At 46.0% G+C, this 16,434-nt stretch overlaps 1 protein-coding gene across 5 annotated transcripts in view; it reads left to right on the top strand.

The window, feature by feature from the left end:
• Positions 1-312: 312 nt before the first annotated feature.
• The window catches only part of LOC134350927 (STAM-binding protein-like), an 83,778-nt gene continuing 67,656 nt past the window's right edge, over positions 313-16,434 (top strand). For 2 of the 5 annotated variants that reach the window (XR_010019030.1, XM_063056772.1), the window contains exons 1-2: positions 313-458; positions 13,974-14,191. Coding sequence is in view for 4 of the 5 variants with exons in the window: in XM_063056772.1 (XP_062912842.1) it covers positions 13,989-14,191 (203 nt within the window). In the remaining variant the exon portion in view is untranslated. Of the gene's footprint in view, positions 459-9,500; positions 9,638-13,970; positions 14,192-16,434 lie in introns of those variants that run through there. The other 3 variants (XM_063056775.1, XM_063056773.1, XM_063056774.1) reach the window with 3 other exon arrangements.

Genomic DNA, 16,434 nt, shown 5'->3' with positions numbered 1-16,434 from the left:
GACCTCCCACGTACTCTTGGTCAATTATTAGCTTTTGCTTCAACTCTCACGTTAGTAGTGATGGGGAGCCCTCCCTATGGTTTTTTTTCTGGATCTATTTTGGAAAGCATTCATTGTGAGATCACCAATTAATCTTAACTCGTTGCACAATTCTGCTCTCTGGGAAGGGCCCTCTCTGTCAGCTTTATTAGGTAACATCAGAATATCGGTGACATTTTATGTTGTCCTTCTGACTACTTGTCCTACGAATACTTTTGACCAGACCAACCAGGCAATGGAAATGAAGCAACACACACAAAATGCAGGAGGAACTCTTGGCAGTGTGGAGGATCAGAGGAATCTTGGGGTCCAAAGTCCATAGGACACTCAAAGCTGCTGCGCAGGTTGACTCTGTGGTTAAGAAGGAATACAGTGCATTGGCCTTCATCAATCCTGGGATTGAGTTCAAGAGCCGAGAGGTAATGTTGCAGCTATATAGGACCCTGGTCAGACCCCACTTGCAGTACTGTGCTCAGTTCTGGTTGCCTCACTACAGGAAGGACGTGGAAACATAGAAAACGTGCAGAAGAGATTTACAAGGATGTTGCCTGGATTGGGGAGCATGCCTTATGAAAATAGGTTGAGTGAACTCGGCCTTTTCTCCTTGGAGCGACAGAGGATGAGAGGTGACCTGATAGAGGTGTACAAGATAATGAGAGGCATTGATCGTGTGGATAATCAGAGGCTTCTTCCCAGGGCTGAAGTGGTTAGCATGAGAGGGCATAGTTTTAAGGTGCTGGGGAGTAGGTACAGAGGAAATGTCAGGGGTAAGTTTTTTACGCAGAGAGAGGTGAGTGCGTGGAATGGGCTGCTGGTAACGGTGGTGGAGGCGGATACAATAGGGTCTTTTAAGAGACTTTTGGATATGTACATGGAGCTTAGAAAAATAGAGGGCTATGGGTAAGCCTTGTAGTTTCTAAGGTAGGGACATGTCCAGCACAGCTTTGTGGGCCGGAGGGCCTGTATTGTGCTGTAGGTTTTCTGTGTTTCTTTGTTTCTCCCACGGCCCATGCTCGCAGCCCCAATCGGAGGACCAGGAGTTCTGTCTCAAGCACATCCTTGAGGACAAGAATGCTCCCTTCAGACAGTGCAGTTACGTCTCGTCCAAAAATAGCAGGAGGTGCCCAAATGCGGCACCCAAGCCAGAGAACGAAGATGGGGTCATTTTCTATACAGAGCATGCCCGAAGGAACACATTGGCCATGAGGGTCCCATCGAAGAAGCCCAGCTCCAGCCCCTCACCTGAGGTGCTGCTCGCCCTGAAGAGTGAGCTGGGTTCCCAGGGACCAGACGGCAGCCAGAGCGAGGCCAGCAAGATTCTTGGTACAGGTTCCAGTTGGCGTGGGAGAGGGAAGGACACAGACAGAGCATTCAGTTCGAGAGGACAGAATTGCGGAGAAATTACTTTAGTCAGAGGATGGTATATCTGTGGAATTTGTTGCCACGAGTGGCTGTGGAGGCCAAGCCATTGGGTGTATTTAAGGCAGAGATAGATGGGTTCTTGACTAGCCAGGGGAGTGGGGATGACTGGAAGAATTGATTCAGCCCATGATTGAATGACGGAGCAGACTCAATGGGCTGAATGGCCTACTTCTGCTCCTATATCTTATGGTCTTATGGAACTCAGCAGGCCAGGCAGCATCCATGGGAAAAAAAAGTACAGTCAACGTTTTGGGCCGAGACATCGATTGTACTTTTTTCCATAGATGCTACCTGGCCTGCTGAGTTCCTCCAGCATTTTGTGTGTGTTGCTCTGTCGATAGTGTTATCATTATTTGGAGAGACTTGTGAATACCTGTGATGGATTGAAGGGTGACAGCCCGAAACGTCGACTGTTTACTCTTCCATAGATGCTGCCTGGCCTGCTGAGTTAGAAACATAGAAAACCTACACCCTGGGGATAGGGGTGAGACGGCCCCGTGTGGAAGGCAGCACGCATTTTGTGTGTGTTGCTCGTATTTCAGCGTCTGCAGATTTTCTCTTGTTTGTGGATGGAAATGAGTCTGTCAGACATCTTGAATGCAAGTTTGGCAGGAATGTCTGAGAAGAGACAGCCGGGTATCAGTGTGCACCTGAAAGGACTGCATGCCCCAGCTCCCCGCTGCATGAACTGTTTTAAAGGACGCACTCTCTGACAAGCATCATCTTTTGCCAGAGAGCCATCAAGATGTTGCCCTCATTTCTAGTCTACAAAGTCGCACATTCTAAATTGTGGGATTATGTGCTGAAGCTGAGGGAACCAGTGCAAAGGCTTCACGAGGAAGGCTCATTATAGTCTAAGGCCCTCCTACCACTGCACAAGAAGTTGCTGTAAATTGTGTTAAACCCCACCAACTATTAGTTATGCGTGTGCATGGTGTAAGCCGGATAATATATTGCTTGTGATGAAAATATTGACATTAATGTTCTGTACGTACATTTTGATTTTTTTATGAATGCAAAATATTTTACAATATATTAAAAAAAACAAGTTTGTGATCTCAGGATTGCTACCCTTGCCATATGCTAGTGAGGCTAGAAGTAGGAAGATCATACAGTTTAACACATGGCTAAGGAATTGGTGTAGGAGGGAGGACGTCAAATTTTTGGATCATTGGGCTCACTTCCAGGGAAGGGGAGCCCTGTAGAGAAGGGACAGTTTGCACCTGAGCTGGAAGGGGGCTAATATCCTTAATAGCCCAGCAGGTAGGCTTGCGTGTGCTTTGTGAGGGGTGGGGGAGGTTGTGGAGACAGATGTTAAAACTTCAGACAAAGTCAAGAATCAGAGCATGGAACCAACAACAGGAATTCTGCAGATGCTGGAAATTCAAGCAACACACATCAAAGTTGCTGGTGAACGCAGCAGGCCAGGCAGCATCTATAGGAAGAGGCGCAGTCGACGTTTCAGGCCAAGACCCTCCTGAGCTGCGTATATTTCAATGCAGGAAGTATTGTAGGAAAGGCAGATGAGCTCAGGGCGACTTGGCTACAGGAGAGGCAGGACTGGCAGCTCAATATTCCAGGGTTCAGCCGCTTTAGACACGACAGAGCGGGAAGGATTAAAAGGGGAGGGGGTGACGCTATTAGTCAGGGAAAAGGTAGTGGCAGTGCTCAGTCAGAACAAACTGGAGAACTGGTCTAGTGAGGCTTTCTGAGTGGAACTAAGGAATAAGGAAGGTATGACCACGTTGATGAGATTGTGTTATAGACCACTCAACAGTCCGTGAGATTTAAAGGAATAAGTTTCTGGAGAGATCGCCAAAGGTTGCAAGAAAGATAAGGTAGTGGTAGGGACACACCCAAGAGGCTGGAGGAAGTCAGCATGTCAGGTAGCAACTGTGAAAGTGAATCGACAGTCGACATTTCAGGCCGAGACCCTTCTTCCGGACTGAGAAAGAAGGGGAAAGATGCCAGAATAAAAAGGTGGGGAGAGGGGAAGGAGATTAGCTGGAAGGTGATGGGTGAAGAAAAGTCAAGGGTTGGAGAAGAGGAAATCTGATAGGAGAGGAGAATAGACCACAGGAGAAAGGGAAGCAGGAGGGAACCCGAGGGAAGTAATAGGTAGGTGAGAAGAGGTAAAAGGTTAAAGTGGGGATTAGAGGAAGGTACAACATTTACTGGAAGGAGAAATCGCTATGCCTTCTTCAAAGAAAGGGGCTTCCATTCCTCCACCATCAACGCTGCCCTCAACCGTGTCTCTTCCATTTCACACACGTCTGCTCTCACCCCATCCTCCCGCCACCCTACCAGGGATAGGGTTCCTCCTGTCCTCACCTACCATCCCACTAGCCTCCACGTCCAGCACAAAATTCTCCGTAACCTCCGCCATCTCCAACGGGATCCCGCCACCAAAAACATCTTTCCCTTCCCCCCACTTTCTGCTTTCCACAGGAACCGCTCCCTACACAACTCCCTAGTCCATTCGTCCCTCCCCACTGATATCCCTCCTGGCACTTATCCTTGCAAGCGGAACCAGTGCTACTCCTGCCTTTGCACCTCCTCCCTCACTACCATCCAGAGTCCTTCCAGGTGATGCCACACTTCACCTATGAGTCTGTTAGGGTCTGGTGCTCCTGGTGTGTCCTCCTGTATATCAGTGAGACTCGACATAGAATGGGAGACCACTTCGCCGAGCACCTACGTTCTGTCCATCAGAAAAAGTGGGATCTTCCAGTGCCCCCTCATTTTAATTCCACGTCCCATTCCCATTCTGATATGTCAGTTCATGGCCTCCTCCACTGTCACGATGAGGCCACACCCAGGTTGGAGGAGCAACACCTAATATTCTGTCTGAGTAGCCTCCAGCCTGATGGCATGAACATCGACTTCTCGAGCTTCCAGTGATGCCCCCCCACTTCACCATTCCTCATTCCCTTTTTCCCCTTTCACCTTATCGCCTTGCCTGCCCATCACCTCCCTCTGGTGCTCCTCTCCCTTTTCTTTCTCCCATGACCTTCTGTCTCCTATCAGATTTCCCTTTCTCCAGTCCTCTCTCTCTTTCACCAATCAACTTCCCAGCTCTTTACTTCACCCCTCCCCATCTCCCAGTTTCTCCTTGTGCTTCTTCCTCCCCTCCCCCCACCTTCTTACTCTGTCTCCTCACCTTTTTTCTTCTCTAGTCCTGATGAGGGGTCTCAACCCGAAATGTCGACTGTACTCTTTTCCACAGATGCTGCCTGGCCTGCTGAATTCCTCCAGCATTTTGTGTGTGTTTATTGATTAGCGAAGATGGTATGTTATGTTGAAGACGTTGGTGGGGCCTAATTTGGAGTATTGTGTGCAGTTTTAGTCACCTACCTACAGGAAAGATGTAAATAAGATTGAAAGAGTACAGAGAAACTTTACAAAGGTGTTGCTGGAGGGCCTGAGTTATAAGGAAAGATTGCACGGGTTAAGACTTCATTCCTTGGAAAATAGAAGATAGAAGGGAGACTTGATCGAACAGTCGAACAAGTGGAACAGGTCAAAAGCTTTAAGTTCCTCGGGGTCAATATCACAAATGACCTGACTTGGTCCAACCAAGCAGAGTTCACGCCAAGAAGGCCCACCAGCGCCTTTACTTCCTGAGAAAACTAAAGAAATTTGGCCTGTCCCCTAAAACCCTCACTAATTTTTATAGATGCACCGTAGAAAGCATTCTTCTAGGGTGCATCACAACCTGGTATGGAAGTTGTCCTGTCCAAGACTGAAAGAAGCTGCAGAAGATCATGAACACAGCCCAGCACATCACACAAACCAATCTTCCGTCCTTGGACTCACTTTACACCGCACGCTGTCGGAGCAGTGCTGCCAGGATAATCAAGGACACGACCCACCCAGCCAACACACTTTTCGTCCCTCTTCCCTCCGGGAGAAGGCTCAGGAGCTTGAAGACTCGTACGGCCAGATTTGGGAACAGCTTCTTTCCAACTGTGATAAGACTGCTGAACGGATCCTGACCCGGATCTGGGCCGTACCCTCCAAATATCCGGACCTGCCTCTTGGTTTTTTTGCACTACGTTACTTTCCATTTTTCTATTTTCTATTTATGATTTATAATTTAAATGTTTAATATTTACTATTGATTTCTAATCCAGGGAGTGGGAAGCGCAGAATCAAATATCGCTATGATGATTGTACATTTTAGTATCAATTGTTTGGCGACAATAAAGTATAATGTATACAAAATTATGAGGGGTATAGATAAGGTAAATGTAAACGGGCTTTTTTCCCACAGAGATTGGGTGGGACTACAACTAGAGGTCATGGGTTAAGGGTGAAGGGTGAAAAGTGTAAGCGGAACATGAGGGTAAACTTCCTCAGTCAGAGAGTTGTGATTGTGGAACAACGAGCTGCCAGCGCAAGTTGTGTGTGTAAGCTCGATTTCAACGTTTAAGAGAAATTTAGATAGGTACATGGATGGTAGGGGTGTGGTCCCGGTGCAGGTCGATGGGAGTAGGCAGTTTACATTGTCCGGCATGGACTAGAAGGGCCGAAGGGCGTGTTTCTGTGCTGTATTTTTCTTTGGCTCTAATACAAATTCGGTACAGGAGTTGGTTGTCTGTCTCCTTGACGCATCCATTGATTCCATACCATTACTCACTGCCACCTCTGATATTCCCTTGCACTATAGTTACCGCACCATATCATGTGTCAACCAGCCAATGCATTCGATGTAAAGGCATCTGTGCATTGGGCTCAGGACAGGTCACCTCGTATGTTAACGGCCAAGAATTTAAAACCCTCCACAGCCGGTCCCTCAGTGTAGATGGGGAGGTGTTCTCTCTCCATCCCATCATGCAGATGCTTCAGAAAGCCCCATCATCGGAACAAATGTGACCAAGGCAGGAACTGCAGAGAATGGGATGGGATAGGTCCACAAGGCCGGGCTTGTGGATGTTGGGTCCTACACCCACACTGGAACAGGGGGAGAGTTGGAGATCTAACATACAGAGAGGCTTTGAGGAAAGAGAAGCAGAATAAACAGTGTAAAGACAGTAAGGTAGAAGGGCTGAAATGTGTGTATCTCAATGCAAGAAGCATCAGGAACAAAGGTGATGAACTGAGAGCTTGGATACATACATGGAATTATGATGGAGTGGCCATTACAGAAACTTGGCTGGCAGCAGGGCAGGAATGGATTCTCAATATTCCTGGATTTCAGTGCTTTAAAAGAGATAGAGAGGGCGGAAAAAGGGGAGGAGGGGTGGCATTACTGGTCAGGGATACTATTACAGCTACAGAAAGGGTGGGTAATGTAGCAGGATCCTCTTTTGAGTCAGTATGGGTGGAAGTCAGGAACAGGAAGGGAGCAGTTACTCTACTGGGGGTATTCTATAGACCCCCTGGTAGCAGCAGAGATACAGAGGAGCAGATTGGGAGGCAGATTTTGGAAAGGTGTAAAAATAACAGTGTTGTTATCATGGGTGACTTTAACTAAGATTGGCACCTGATTAGTTCCAAGGGTTTAGATGGGGCAGAATTTGTTAAGTGTGTCCAGGATGGATTCCTGTCACAGTATGTGGACAGGCCGACCAGGGGTAATGCCATACTAGATCTAGTACTAGGTAATGAACCGGGTCAGGTCACAGATCTCTCAGTGGGTGAGCATCTGGGGGACAGTGACCATCGCTCCCTGGCCTTTATAATTATCATGGAAAAGGATAGAATCAAAGAGGACAGGAAAATTTTTAATTGGGGAAAGACAAGTTATGAGGCTATAAGGCTAGAACTTGCGGGTGTGAACTGGGATGATGTTTTTGCAGGGAAATGTACTATGGACATGTGGTTGATGTTTAGAGATCTCTTGCGGGATGTAAGGGATAAATTTGTCCCGGTGAGGAAGGTAAAGAATGGTAGGGTGAAGGAACCATGGGTGACAAGTGAGGTGGAAAATCTGGTCAGGTGGAAGGAGGCAGCATATATGAGGTTTAGGAAGCAGGGATCAGATGGGTCTATTGAGGAATATAGGGAAGCAAGAAAGGAGCTTAAGAAGGGGCTGAGAAGAGCAAGAAGGGGGCATGAGAAGGCCTTGGCAAGTAGGGTAAAGGAAAACCCCAAGGCATTCTTCAATTATGTGAAGAAAAAAAGGATGACAGGAGTGAAGGTAGGACCAATTAGAGATAAAGGTGGGAAGATGTGCCTAGAGGCTGTGGAAGTGAGTGAGGTCCTCAATGAATACTTCTCTTCGGTATTCACCAATGAGAGGGAACTTGATGATGGTGAGGACAATACGAGTGAGGTTGATGTTCTGGAGCATGTTGATATTAAGGGAGAGGAGGTGTTGGAGTTGTTAAAATACATTAGGACAGATAAGTCCCCAGGGCCTGACGGAATATTCCCCAGGCTGCTCCAGGAGGCGAGAGAAGAGATTGCTGAGCCTCTGGCTAGGATCTTTATGTCCTCGTTGTCCACGGGAATGGTACCGGAGGATTGGAGGGAGGCGAATGTTGTTCCCTTGTTCAAAAAAAGGTAGTAGGGATAGTCCGGGTAATTATAGACCAGTGAGCCTTACATCTGTGGTGGGAAAGCTGTTGGAAAAGATTCTTAGAGATAGGATCTATAGGCATTTAGAGAATCATGGTCTGATCAGGGACAGTCAGCATGGCTTTGTGAAGGGCAGATCGTGTCTAACAAGCCTGATAGAGTTCTTTGAGGAGATGACCAGGCATATAGATGAGGGTAGTGCAGTGGATGTGATCTATATGGATTTTAGTAAGGCATTTGACGAGGTACCACAGGGTAGGCTTATTCAGAAAGTTAGAAGGCATGGGATCCAGGGAAGTTTGGCCAAGTGGATTCAGAATTGGCTTGCCTGCAGAAGGCAGAGGGTGGAGGGAGTACATTCAGATTGGAGGATTGTGACTAGTGGTGTCCCACAAGGATCTGTTCTGGGACCTCTACTTCTCGTGATTTTTATTAACGACCTGGATGTGGGGGTAGAAGGGTGGGTTGGCAAGTTTGCAGACGACACAAAGGTTGGTGGTGTTGTAGATAGTGTAGAGGATTGTCAAAGATTGCAGAGAGACATTGATAGGATGCAGAAGTGGGCTGAGAAGTGGCAGATGGAGTTCAACCCGGAGAAGTGTGAGGTGGTATACTTTGGAAGGACAAACTCCAAGGCAGAGTACAAAGTAAGTGGCAGGATACTTGATAGTGTGGAGGAGCAGAGGGATCTCGGGGTACATGTCCACAGATCCCTGAAAGTTGCCTCACAGGTGGATAGGGTAGTTAAGAAAGCTTATGGGGTGTTAGCTTTCATAAGCCGAGGGAGAGTTTAAGAGTCGTGATGTAATGATGCAGCTCTATAAAACTCTGGTTATGCCACACTTGGAGTACTGTGTCCAGTTCTGGTCACCTCACTATAGGAAGGATGTGGAAGCATTGGAAAGGGCACAGAGGAGATTTACCAGGATGCTGCCTGGTTTAGAAAGTATGCATTATGATCAGAGATTAAGGGAGCTAGGGCTTTACTCTTTGGAGAGAAGGAGGATGAGAGGAGACATGATAGAGGTGTACAAGATAATAAGAGGAATAGATAGAGTGGATTGCCCGTGCCTCTTCCCCAGGGCACCACTGCTCAATACAAGAGGACATGGCTTTAAGGTAAGGGGTGGGAAGTTCAAGGGGGATATTAGAGGAAGGTTTTTTACTCAGAGAGTGGTTGGTGTGTGGAATGCACTGCCTGAGTCAGTGGTGGAGGCAGATACACTAGTGAAGTTTAAGAGACTACTAGACAGGTATATGGAGGAATTTAAGGTGGGGGCTTATACGGGAGGCAGGGTTTGAGGGTCGGCACAACATTGCGGGCCGAAGGGCCTGTACTGTGCTGTACTATTCTATGTTCTATAAACCCCGTACAGCCGGGAGCACTGACACTAGACATGCTGACTTCGCCTCTTCCGAGTGGAGGAAGCTGATTGGGTGCTTGTGACTATCAGTGGGCGGATTCCGCGAGTCGTGATTGGTTACCGGTCGGTAGCGTGTGCTGATTAGTCAAGGATGCGGAAGCTGCGGGTTCGGGGTTCTGAATGGTCGGAGGTCCGGGCGTGGAAAGAGCCGGGGAAAGTTGTGATTGGTGGAGGTTGCGGCCTAGTTGGATCCTGATCCCCGCAGTCGGCAGTGAAGCGCCGGGTGGGCGGTAAGTTAGGATAGCCTCGGTGTTTGTCTTCGGGCCTCGGCAGTGGGCGCCGTGATCGGCTTCCCTGAGGGGCGTTGTCCCCGTTCTCGGAACGCGGCACGAACCCCGCTCACGTCACCCGGCGATCGTGGCTAGGCCCCGCTCGCTGCTGCCGACACGGTCAGCGCTGGGCCCAGTGTGCTGGAGCTGCTGCTGGCTGTATGCCGGGGGGCAGCTCCCTGGCCCCTGCTCGGTGCCCTTGCTGATCGGTCTGTGTGTGTGAGCCGCTCATCCACAACCTGTGTCTGCAGGCACTGACTGAATCCTGCTTTCCAGCAGTGAAACGCTTGTTTGCCGAGTGTCATCTTATTTCTGACCCCCTTATCTTGTATCTCTCTCATCACACCCGAGCCAGACCCCTCATCGTGTCGCATTTTGCAGCATCTTATAACTCTGCTCCCTGTCAGTCTCACATCTTTTCTCTACTCTGCCTTGTGTCTTCACAATCTTCCCTGATATTGAGCTGGCCTGAATTGGTTGCATTGCTGCAGTTGAGATTTGGGCACAATTAGTACAGTTTCAGTGTGGCTTCCTTGCTTTTGATAGTGCAGTCCTGTGTTGATCACATCTTGTCAATCTAACTTGCCCTTTTCAGCTGGGACTCCAGGTTCCTCTCTCACACCTTTCCAGAGAAGTATCTTGTATCATACAGCTTCTGCTCATTCTTCCAACCAGAAGTAATCTCTTTACATTAAATGCAATCTTACCACAAAGTCTGTGCATTCTCCCAACCTTTTACAGTTGCATCACTGTTCTCTTTGAAGTTCATGGCTTTATCCCTTCTGCAAATCTAGAAATTGTGGCTTGCACCCCAAGTCTGGGCCGTTAATATAGTTGCTTACAATAGCAATAGTTATAGCATTACTATTCAAATAACTTCATTCCAATAGTTATTGATCATAACTATGGATTGAACATGGAGGGGTATAGATAGATAGATATACTTTATTAATCCCGAGGGAAATTTGGTTTCGTTACAGCCGCACCAACCAAGAAGAGAGCGGAAATATAGCAATACAAAAATCCCCCAACAATCAAACAACAAAATGCAAACTATGCCAGATGGAAAATACGTCCAGGACCAGTCTATTTGGCTCAGGGTGTCTGACCCTTCACAGGAGGAGCTGCATGTTCGATGGCCACAGGCGGGAACGACCTCCCGTGCCGCCAAGTGTTGTATCACGGTGGAATGTGGCCGAAGTCCAACAGTAAAAAGTTTAATATCCAGTCTGCAAACATGTTCCTCGATTGTAATATGCCCCGGATTGCACCATCCGTTGTTAACCAGATCAGTAAGCACCCAACTCCTTTACGCTTACCGCTCTCAGTGCACTTCCGGTCAGGCAGAACGGTATTACCCACCGAACTCCTCTTCTCCAAAAGTCTCTGTTGTCTCGACCCGGTCCTCTTTCCTCGGCCTTGTGATCCCCCTCTGCATCCTCTGTGTGTTTTCCTCCGGGTTTCAGCAGGGGTGTCCGCCGCTCTGCTCGCTAAACTGGTGATAATGAGGTACTATGTTGTGCCAACCTTTTAACCTACTCCAAGATCAGTATAACCATTTCCTCCCACATAGCCCTCCATTTTGCTTTCATCTGTGTTCCCATCTAAGAGTCTCTTAAATCTGCCTAATTTACCCGGGGAATGCATTCCATGTGCCTGCCACTCTGTAAATATCCTACCTCAGACATCCTGCCCTCCCTGACCTGCTTCCTAGAATTTCCACCAATCACCTTACAGAGTTGTCCTTTCGTATTAGCCATTTACATTTGGGGGAAAAGACGCTGGCTGTCCACTCTCGTTTGCCTCTTACCATCTTGTACACTTCTGTCAAAGGGGAAAAACTGTAGAATTAGACTGACTTTGTACACATTCGATCAATAAACCCTGTACGCCATTTTAAGTCAGGGTAGGTTCCACTCGAACTCTGAAAACCCTGTGTGGTGGACGTTCCAGTAGTGGTTATTGAAGGTTTTAAAGCTAATGATAGATTCAAAACGAGCATGCATAAAAAAATGGGTGGCCAGGTGGAAGATCAGACAGGATGTAAAGAAAAACCAAAAAAAGGAGAGGTTAAAAGTATAAGGGTGCAAAGATTAGAGGAGATAAAGCTAGCTGCAAATCTAGAAACAAATGGTAAGAGTTTCTATCAATGTCTGTAGGATTTAAAAAGTTACTCATTCCACGTAGTCCAAGCCGGTGGCCAGTAATGGATAGCGGTAGTATATGTAGATTCCCAGAGGAAATTGGATGAGGTGCCGCATTGTGGAAAATTAAAATCAAAGCTCGTGGTGTTAGAAGTAAGGTATTGGTGTGGGTGGACAATTGGCTGATGCACAGATAACTAAGTGCTGCCTTTCTCCAGTTTTGAGGATGTTATGAGTGGTGATGTAGCCTGATCTTTTCAATTTGCATAAATTATTTGGAGGTCTGGTGATCAATTTAGTTAATAACGGAAGTATAGATAAGAAAGCAAGTTGTGGACGAAGCTATAAAGGCGTATAGAAAGGTTAGGTGAGTTGCAAAGATCTGGCAAATGGAGTGAGAAAATATGAAAATGTTTCTCTTTAGCTGTAGTATTTTATTTTAAATTGCAAAGCTTGAGTTACAGAGAGACTTGGACTAGCAAAAGGCTACATCAAAATCAAGTGATAAGGAAAGATGACAATATTATTGTTCAATGTAATACAGTATCAGAGAATGTACTCAATATACAACCTGAGATTCAAATACAAATTCAGTATGTGTTTAGTTTGGTAGACCGAAGTACAGCAGTAAGAGAGCTAAGCTTCATTTTCTTAAATTCAGTTTAAAGAGCTGTTGTCCTTACTCACAAAGAAGAATGTTGGTAGAAGCAGATTGCAGGTTTATCGGACCTGAAGTGATACTTGGGTCATACGTGGTGGATTTGGACTTTCTGATGTGAAGATTCTGAGGGTCCTTGAATGTGGATGCGCGGGTAGATATTTACAGGAGACTGTAGAATTTTCTCTGGTCCTTTTGTGCCTCCTCCCTGATTGTTGACCCCTCCACAAAGGGGAACCATATCTATCCATCTGCTCTCTCTGTCCACTGTGATTTCAAATCCTCCCATCAGATCTCCTTGCAATCTTCTTTGGCCTGTTACGTACCCCGTAACTGGGTTGTCAAACCAGCAGAAATGGAACACCCGTTGGAGTCTGTGATTACTAGAAACTAATAAAGTTTTACTAACAAAAATAAGTAATACAGTACACTAACCGCAAGGATATAAATGTAACAGGTTAGCAATGATAGTACACACATATACACAGAAATAGGGTAATAGGAATCAACCAAGCTCTACCGCAGTCGAGGGGTAAAATGATCAGTCTTAAGGTGAAGCAGAGTTCAGTTTAGTCTAGTGTAGTTCAAAGTAATCGCTGTTGTTGTACCATTGGAGAGAGAGAGAGAGTGAGAGATACATTTGAGGTTTCAGGCAAACCTTTTGATGCCTTTTGATCCAGCTGTGGTCACCAACTGTGACCCCTTCATTCCGGATGCGACCGTTCTTCCATGGTGAACCCGGCACCCAGGCAAGGGAGGACACACAACAGGTCCCCACCGGTCGTACCTTTACACCCTGTGAGCCTCTGACCGATTCCCGCGAATCAGTCCTCCAAACTCCCACCAACTTGTGGGGCACAATGCTCTTTCCAGGGTCTCGTGGCGTGTGTGTTGTGCCTTAGCAAACCCACTATTTTTATCCCCCTGATGGGGTATCACCTGTCCATCAAACTTCATATTTCCTATTGTCTCAGCAGGATTGTTAATGAACAGTTCAGGTTCAAAGCAAACTGTTTGTGGCAGATGCCAACGTACTGAATTTGTGACTCTCTCGCTGTTGTCTCTGGTTATCTCTCTCTTCTCTCTTATTAGCATTTTGAATGACTCTCCGTTGTCTCTCATTATCTCTCTCATTAACATCATCCGTTCTGTAGCTCTGCTTGGCTTCACACATGATAGGCCCAAGAGTAGTATCTCCAGTCTAACCCTGTAATTTTAGTCCCTCAAACTTTAGAAACTCAGTTCTGTATGCTTTTTGAAGTTTTGACATCTGTCTAGTGTGCATTGAGCAGGTCAACAGGTTGTGGTTGAAGAGATCAGAAGCCCTGGTTCCAGATGTTATGAAGGTGCAGAAGATAAGATCACCTATGTCATTTTCTTTTTCTCTCCAGATGAATCCAAGTGCTTCTTTCAGAAGACCAAAAAGATAGAGTTGACTTTTCCAGGTCTTTAAATGCTAATTACTTAGTGATTTGTTGCTCTTTCTTTCCAGTAGACTGGGTCACTTGCGATGCCAGAACACTCTGATGTAAGCTTATGTCCTGAGGAGCGTGTGCGGGCCCTCACCAAGAAGGGGAGTTCTGTGGATGTAAATGATGACATGCCTTTGCGGAGGTACTTCCGTTCTGGGGTTGAAATAATTCGCATGGCTTCAGTTTACATGGATGAAGGCAATTTGGAAAGTGCGTTTGTGCTTTACAATAAATACATCACGTAAGTTCAACAATCACTTGCTGTTCCATTGTTGTGCATGATTTTTTGGAGATGTCATCAAAAGTTCATTGAATCAGAATCTAATCTCAGAATGGGTCATGGATTCAAGGTATCCTGTGTTATCAAAAGGACTGACAAAGTCAAAAAGGCATCACTAAAAGGGCAGCCCTGCTTCATTGGGAAAGTGTCTGACAAATGGTGTCAGTGCCCATTTGTTTCAATTTTTTTTTGGAATATATCACTGATACCTGAATCATTAATACCTTGTCACGTGACCAGCAACAATGAATATAGAAATGAGTCAGGTTTTATAAACAAATAAACATTTATTAAACTCTGCTCAACATTAGTGAAAAGATAAACAAACAAAAACCTTAACCGAAAGTAAACTGCTATGCAGCCATTTAACAAACCGCCAAACTCAGTACTAGTTCTTAAAGCGGTAAATGTGAACACAGTCTTAAAGTGGTAAATTAGAACACAGTTCTTAGAATGGTAAATTTGAAAGTTCAAGAGATTTATACAGTCAATTAGGAGAGACTTCCCTGAAGTAAAGAATTCCTCGAAGACTTGATGTTACTGCTGATCCCAGCCGGAACCTGCCTTGTCCGTAGGATTCATGACGATGGAAATAAAACGGTTTAAAGGAACTGACCTTTTCCTCTGTAGAATAGACACTGCACAACCTTTTCTGCTTTAGCAGAAGTTATCTCATGCAGATCACTCTTTCTTGAACGAAGATTCAATAATGGTGGTTCCTCTCCGATACCGCCGAACGAATTCAGCTTTACTCGACTCCTTCAGGTTCCATACCTTAGTAATGTCTTCACTCTCCAATACTACTGAAAAGGTACACCAACAAAGGTGGCAGCTATTGGTGAATCTGCTGGCCCAACACTTCTGTACCTTACAATAGAGAGTAAAACTCCATTCTAAAACTAAACAGTGTCATGGGTCAAATACGCAGCAATGCGGAGTATCTGACTGACGATTTAAACTGAAACTAACTGCGTCACCAGGGATCTGCCCTTATATACCTGGTGAGAACAGGTCATCACGTGACCTCACATCGGTGGGAAAATTACATCATGTGACCTCCGCAAGACCATTACATCATCCTCATAAGACAGTCACAAGATACCCATGAAGTATGTAACAACCTGAAGAAATTCTGTTTGTCACCTAAAACATTCAAAAACTTCTATAGATGTACTGTGGAGAGCATTCTGACAGGCTGCATCACTGTTTGGTATGGGGGTGCTGGGGAGACGGGGTGGTGCTACTGCACAGGACCAAAAGAAGCTGCAGGAAATTGTAAGATCACTCAGCTTCCATCATGGGCACTAGTTGCCATGGTATCCAAGACACCTTCAAGGAACGGATCCTCAGAAAAGTGGCATCCATCATTAAGGATTCCAGCACCCAGGATATGCCCTCTTCTCATTCTCATTGTTTCTCAGGATGGAGGTGCAGAAACCTGAAGGCACACACTCAGCAATTCAGGAACAGCTTCTTCCCCTCTGTCATCCGATTCCTAAATGGACATTGAGTCCATGAACACTACCTCACTTATTTCTTTTTAAAAATATATTTCTGTTTTTTGCACTACTTTTAATCTGTTCACAATACATATACTGACTGTGATTGATTTAGAAGAAGAAGAAGAAAGCCCTTAACTCCGAGTGGAGTCATCGGGACGCTGTCATGATGGCGTTTTTTTTTAAAGCAGGCTTTCTTATTTTTACGAGGCCGAGTTGCTAGCTCGACACTCAACCCAGCACGGATGGAAAGCGCTGCAAGGGAGCCGGCTGGATTCAAACTGGGGAACCTTCACTCCAAAGTCCAGCGCTGATGCCGCTATGCCACCAGCCGGCTGAGATTGATTTACTTGGTTATTTATTTATTTTTCTATCTCTATTATCACATATTGCATTGAACTGCTGCTGCTAAGTTAACAATTTCACGACACATACAGGTGATAATAAACCCGATTCTGGAAACATCTAATCTCTGGCTGCCTCATGTCATTGTACATCATGTCATTGACTTAACATGTTGGTTCCTCCCGGCTCCAGGAATTGAACTTTAAATAAAACCGCCGGGTGGGATTGAAGACGGCTTTGAGATCTTGACACAATGCAATATTTGTTTTGGTTCAGGTTTCAAAGAATCTGTAAAACATGAGTGTTGGGATTTAGCAGCTGTAGACAGTGAATGTGTGTCTTACACTTAGAATTGCTTAT

Source organism: Mobula hypostoma, chromosome 8 (genome assembly GCF_963921235.1).
Source record: "Mobula hypostoma chromosome 8, sMobHyp1.1, whole genome shotgun sequence".
NCBI lineage: Eukaryota > Metazoa > Chordata > Chondrichthyes > Myliobatiformes > Myliobatidae > Mobula > Mobula hypostoma.
This window is presented reverse-complemented; position numbering and strand designations above follow the sequence as displayed.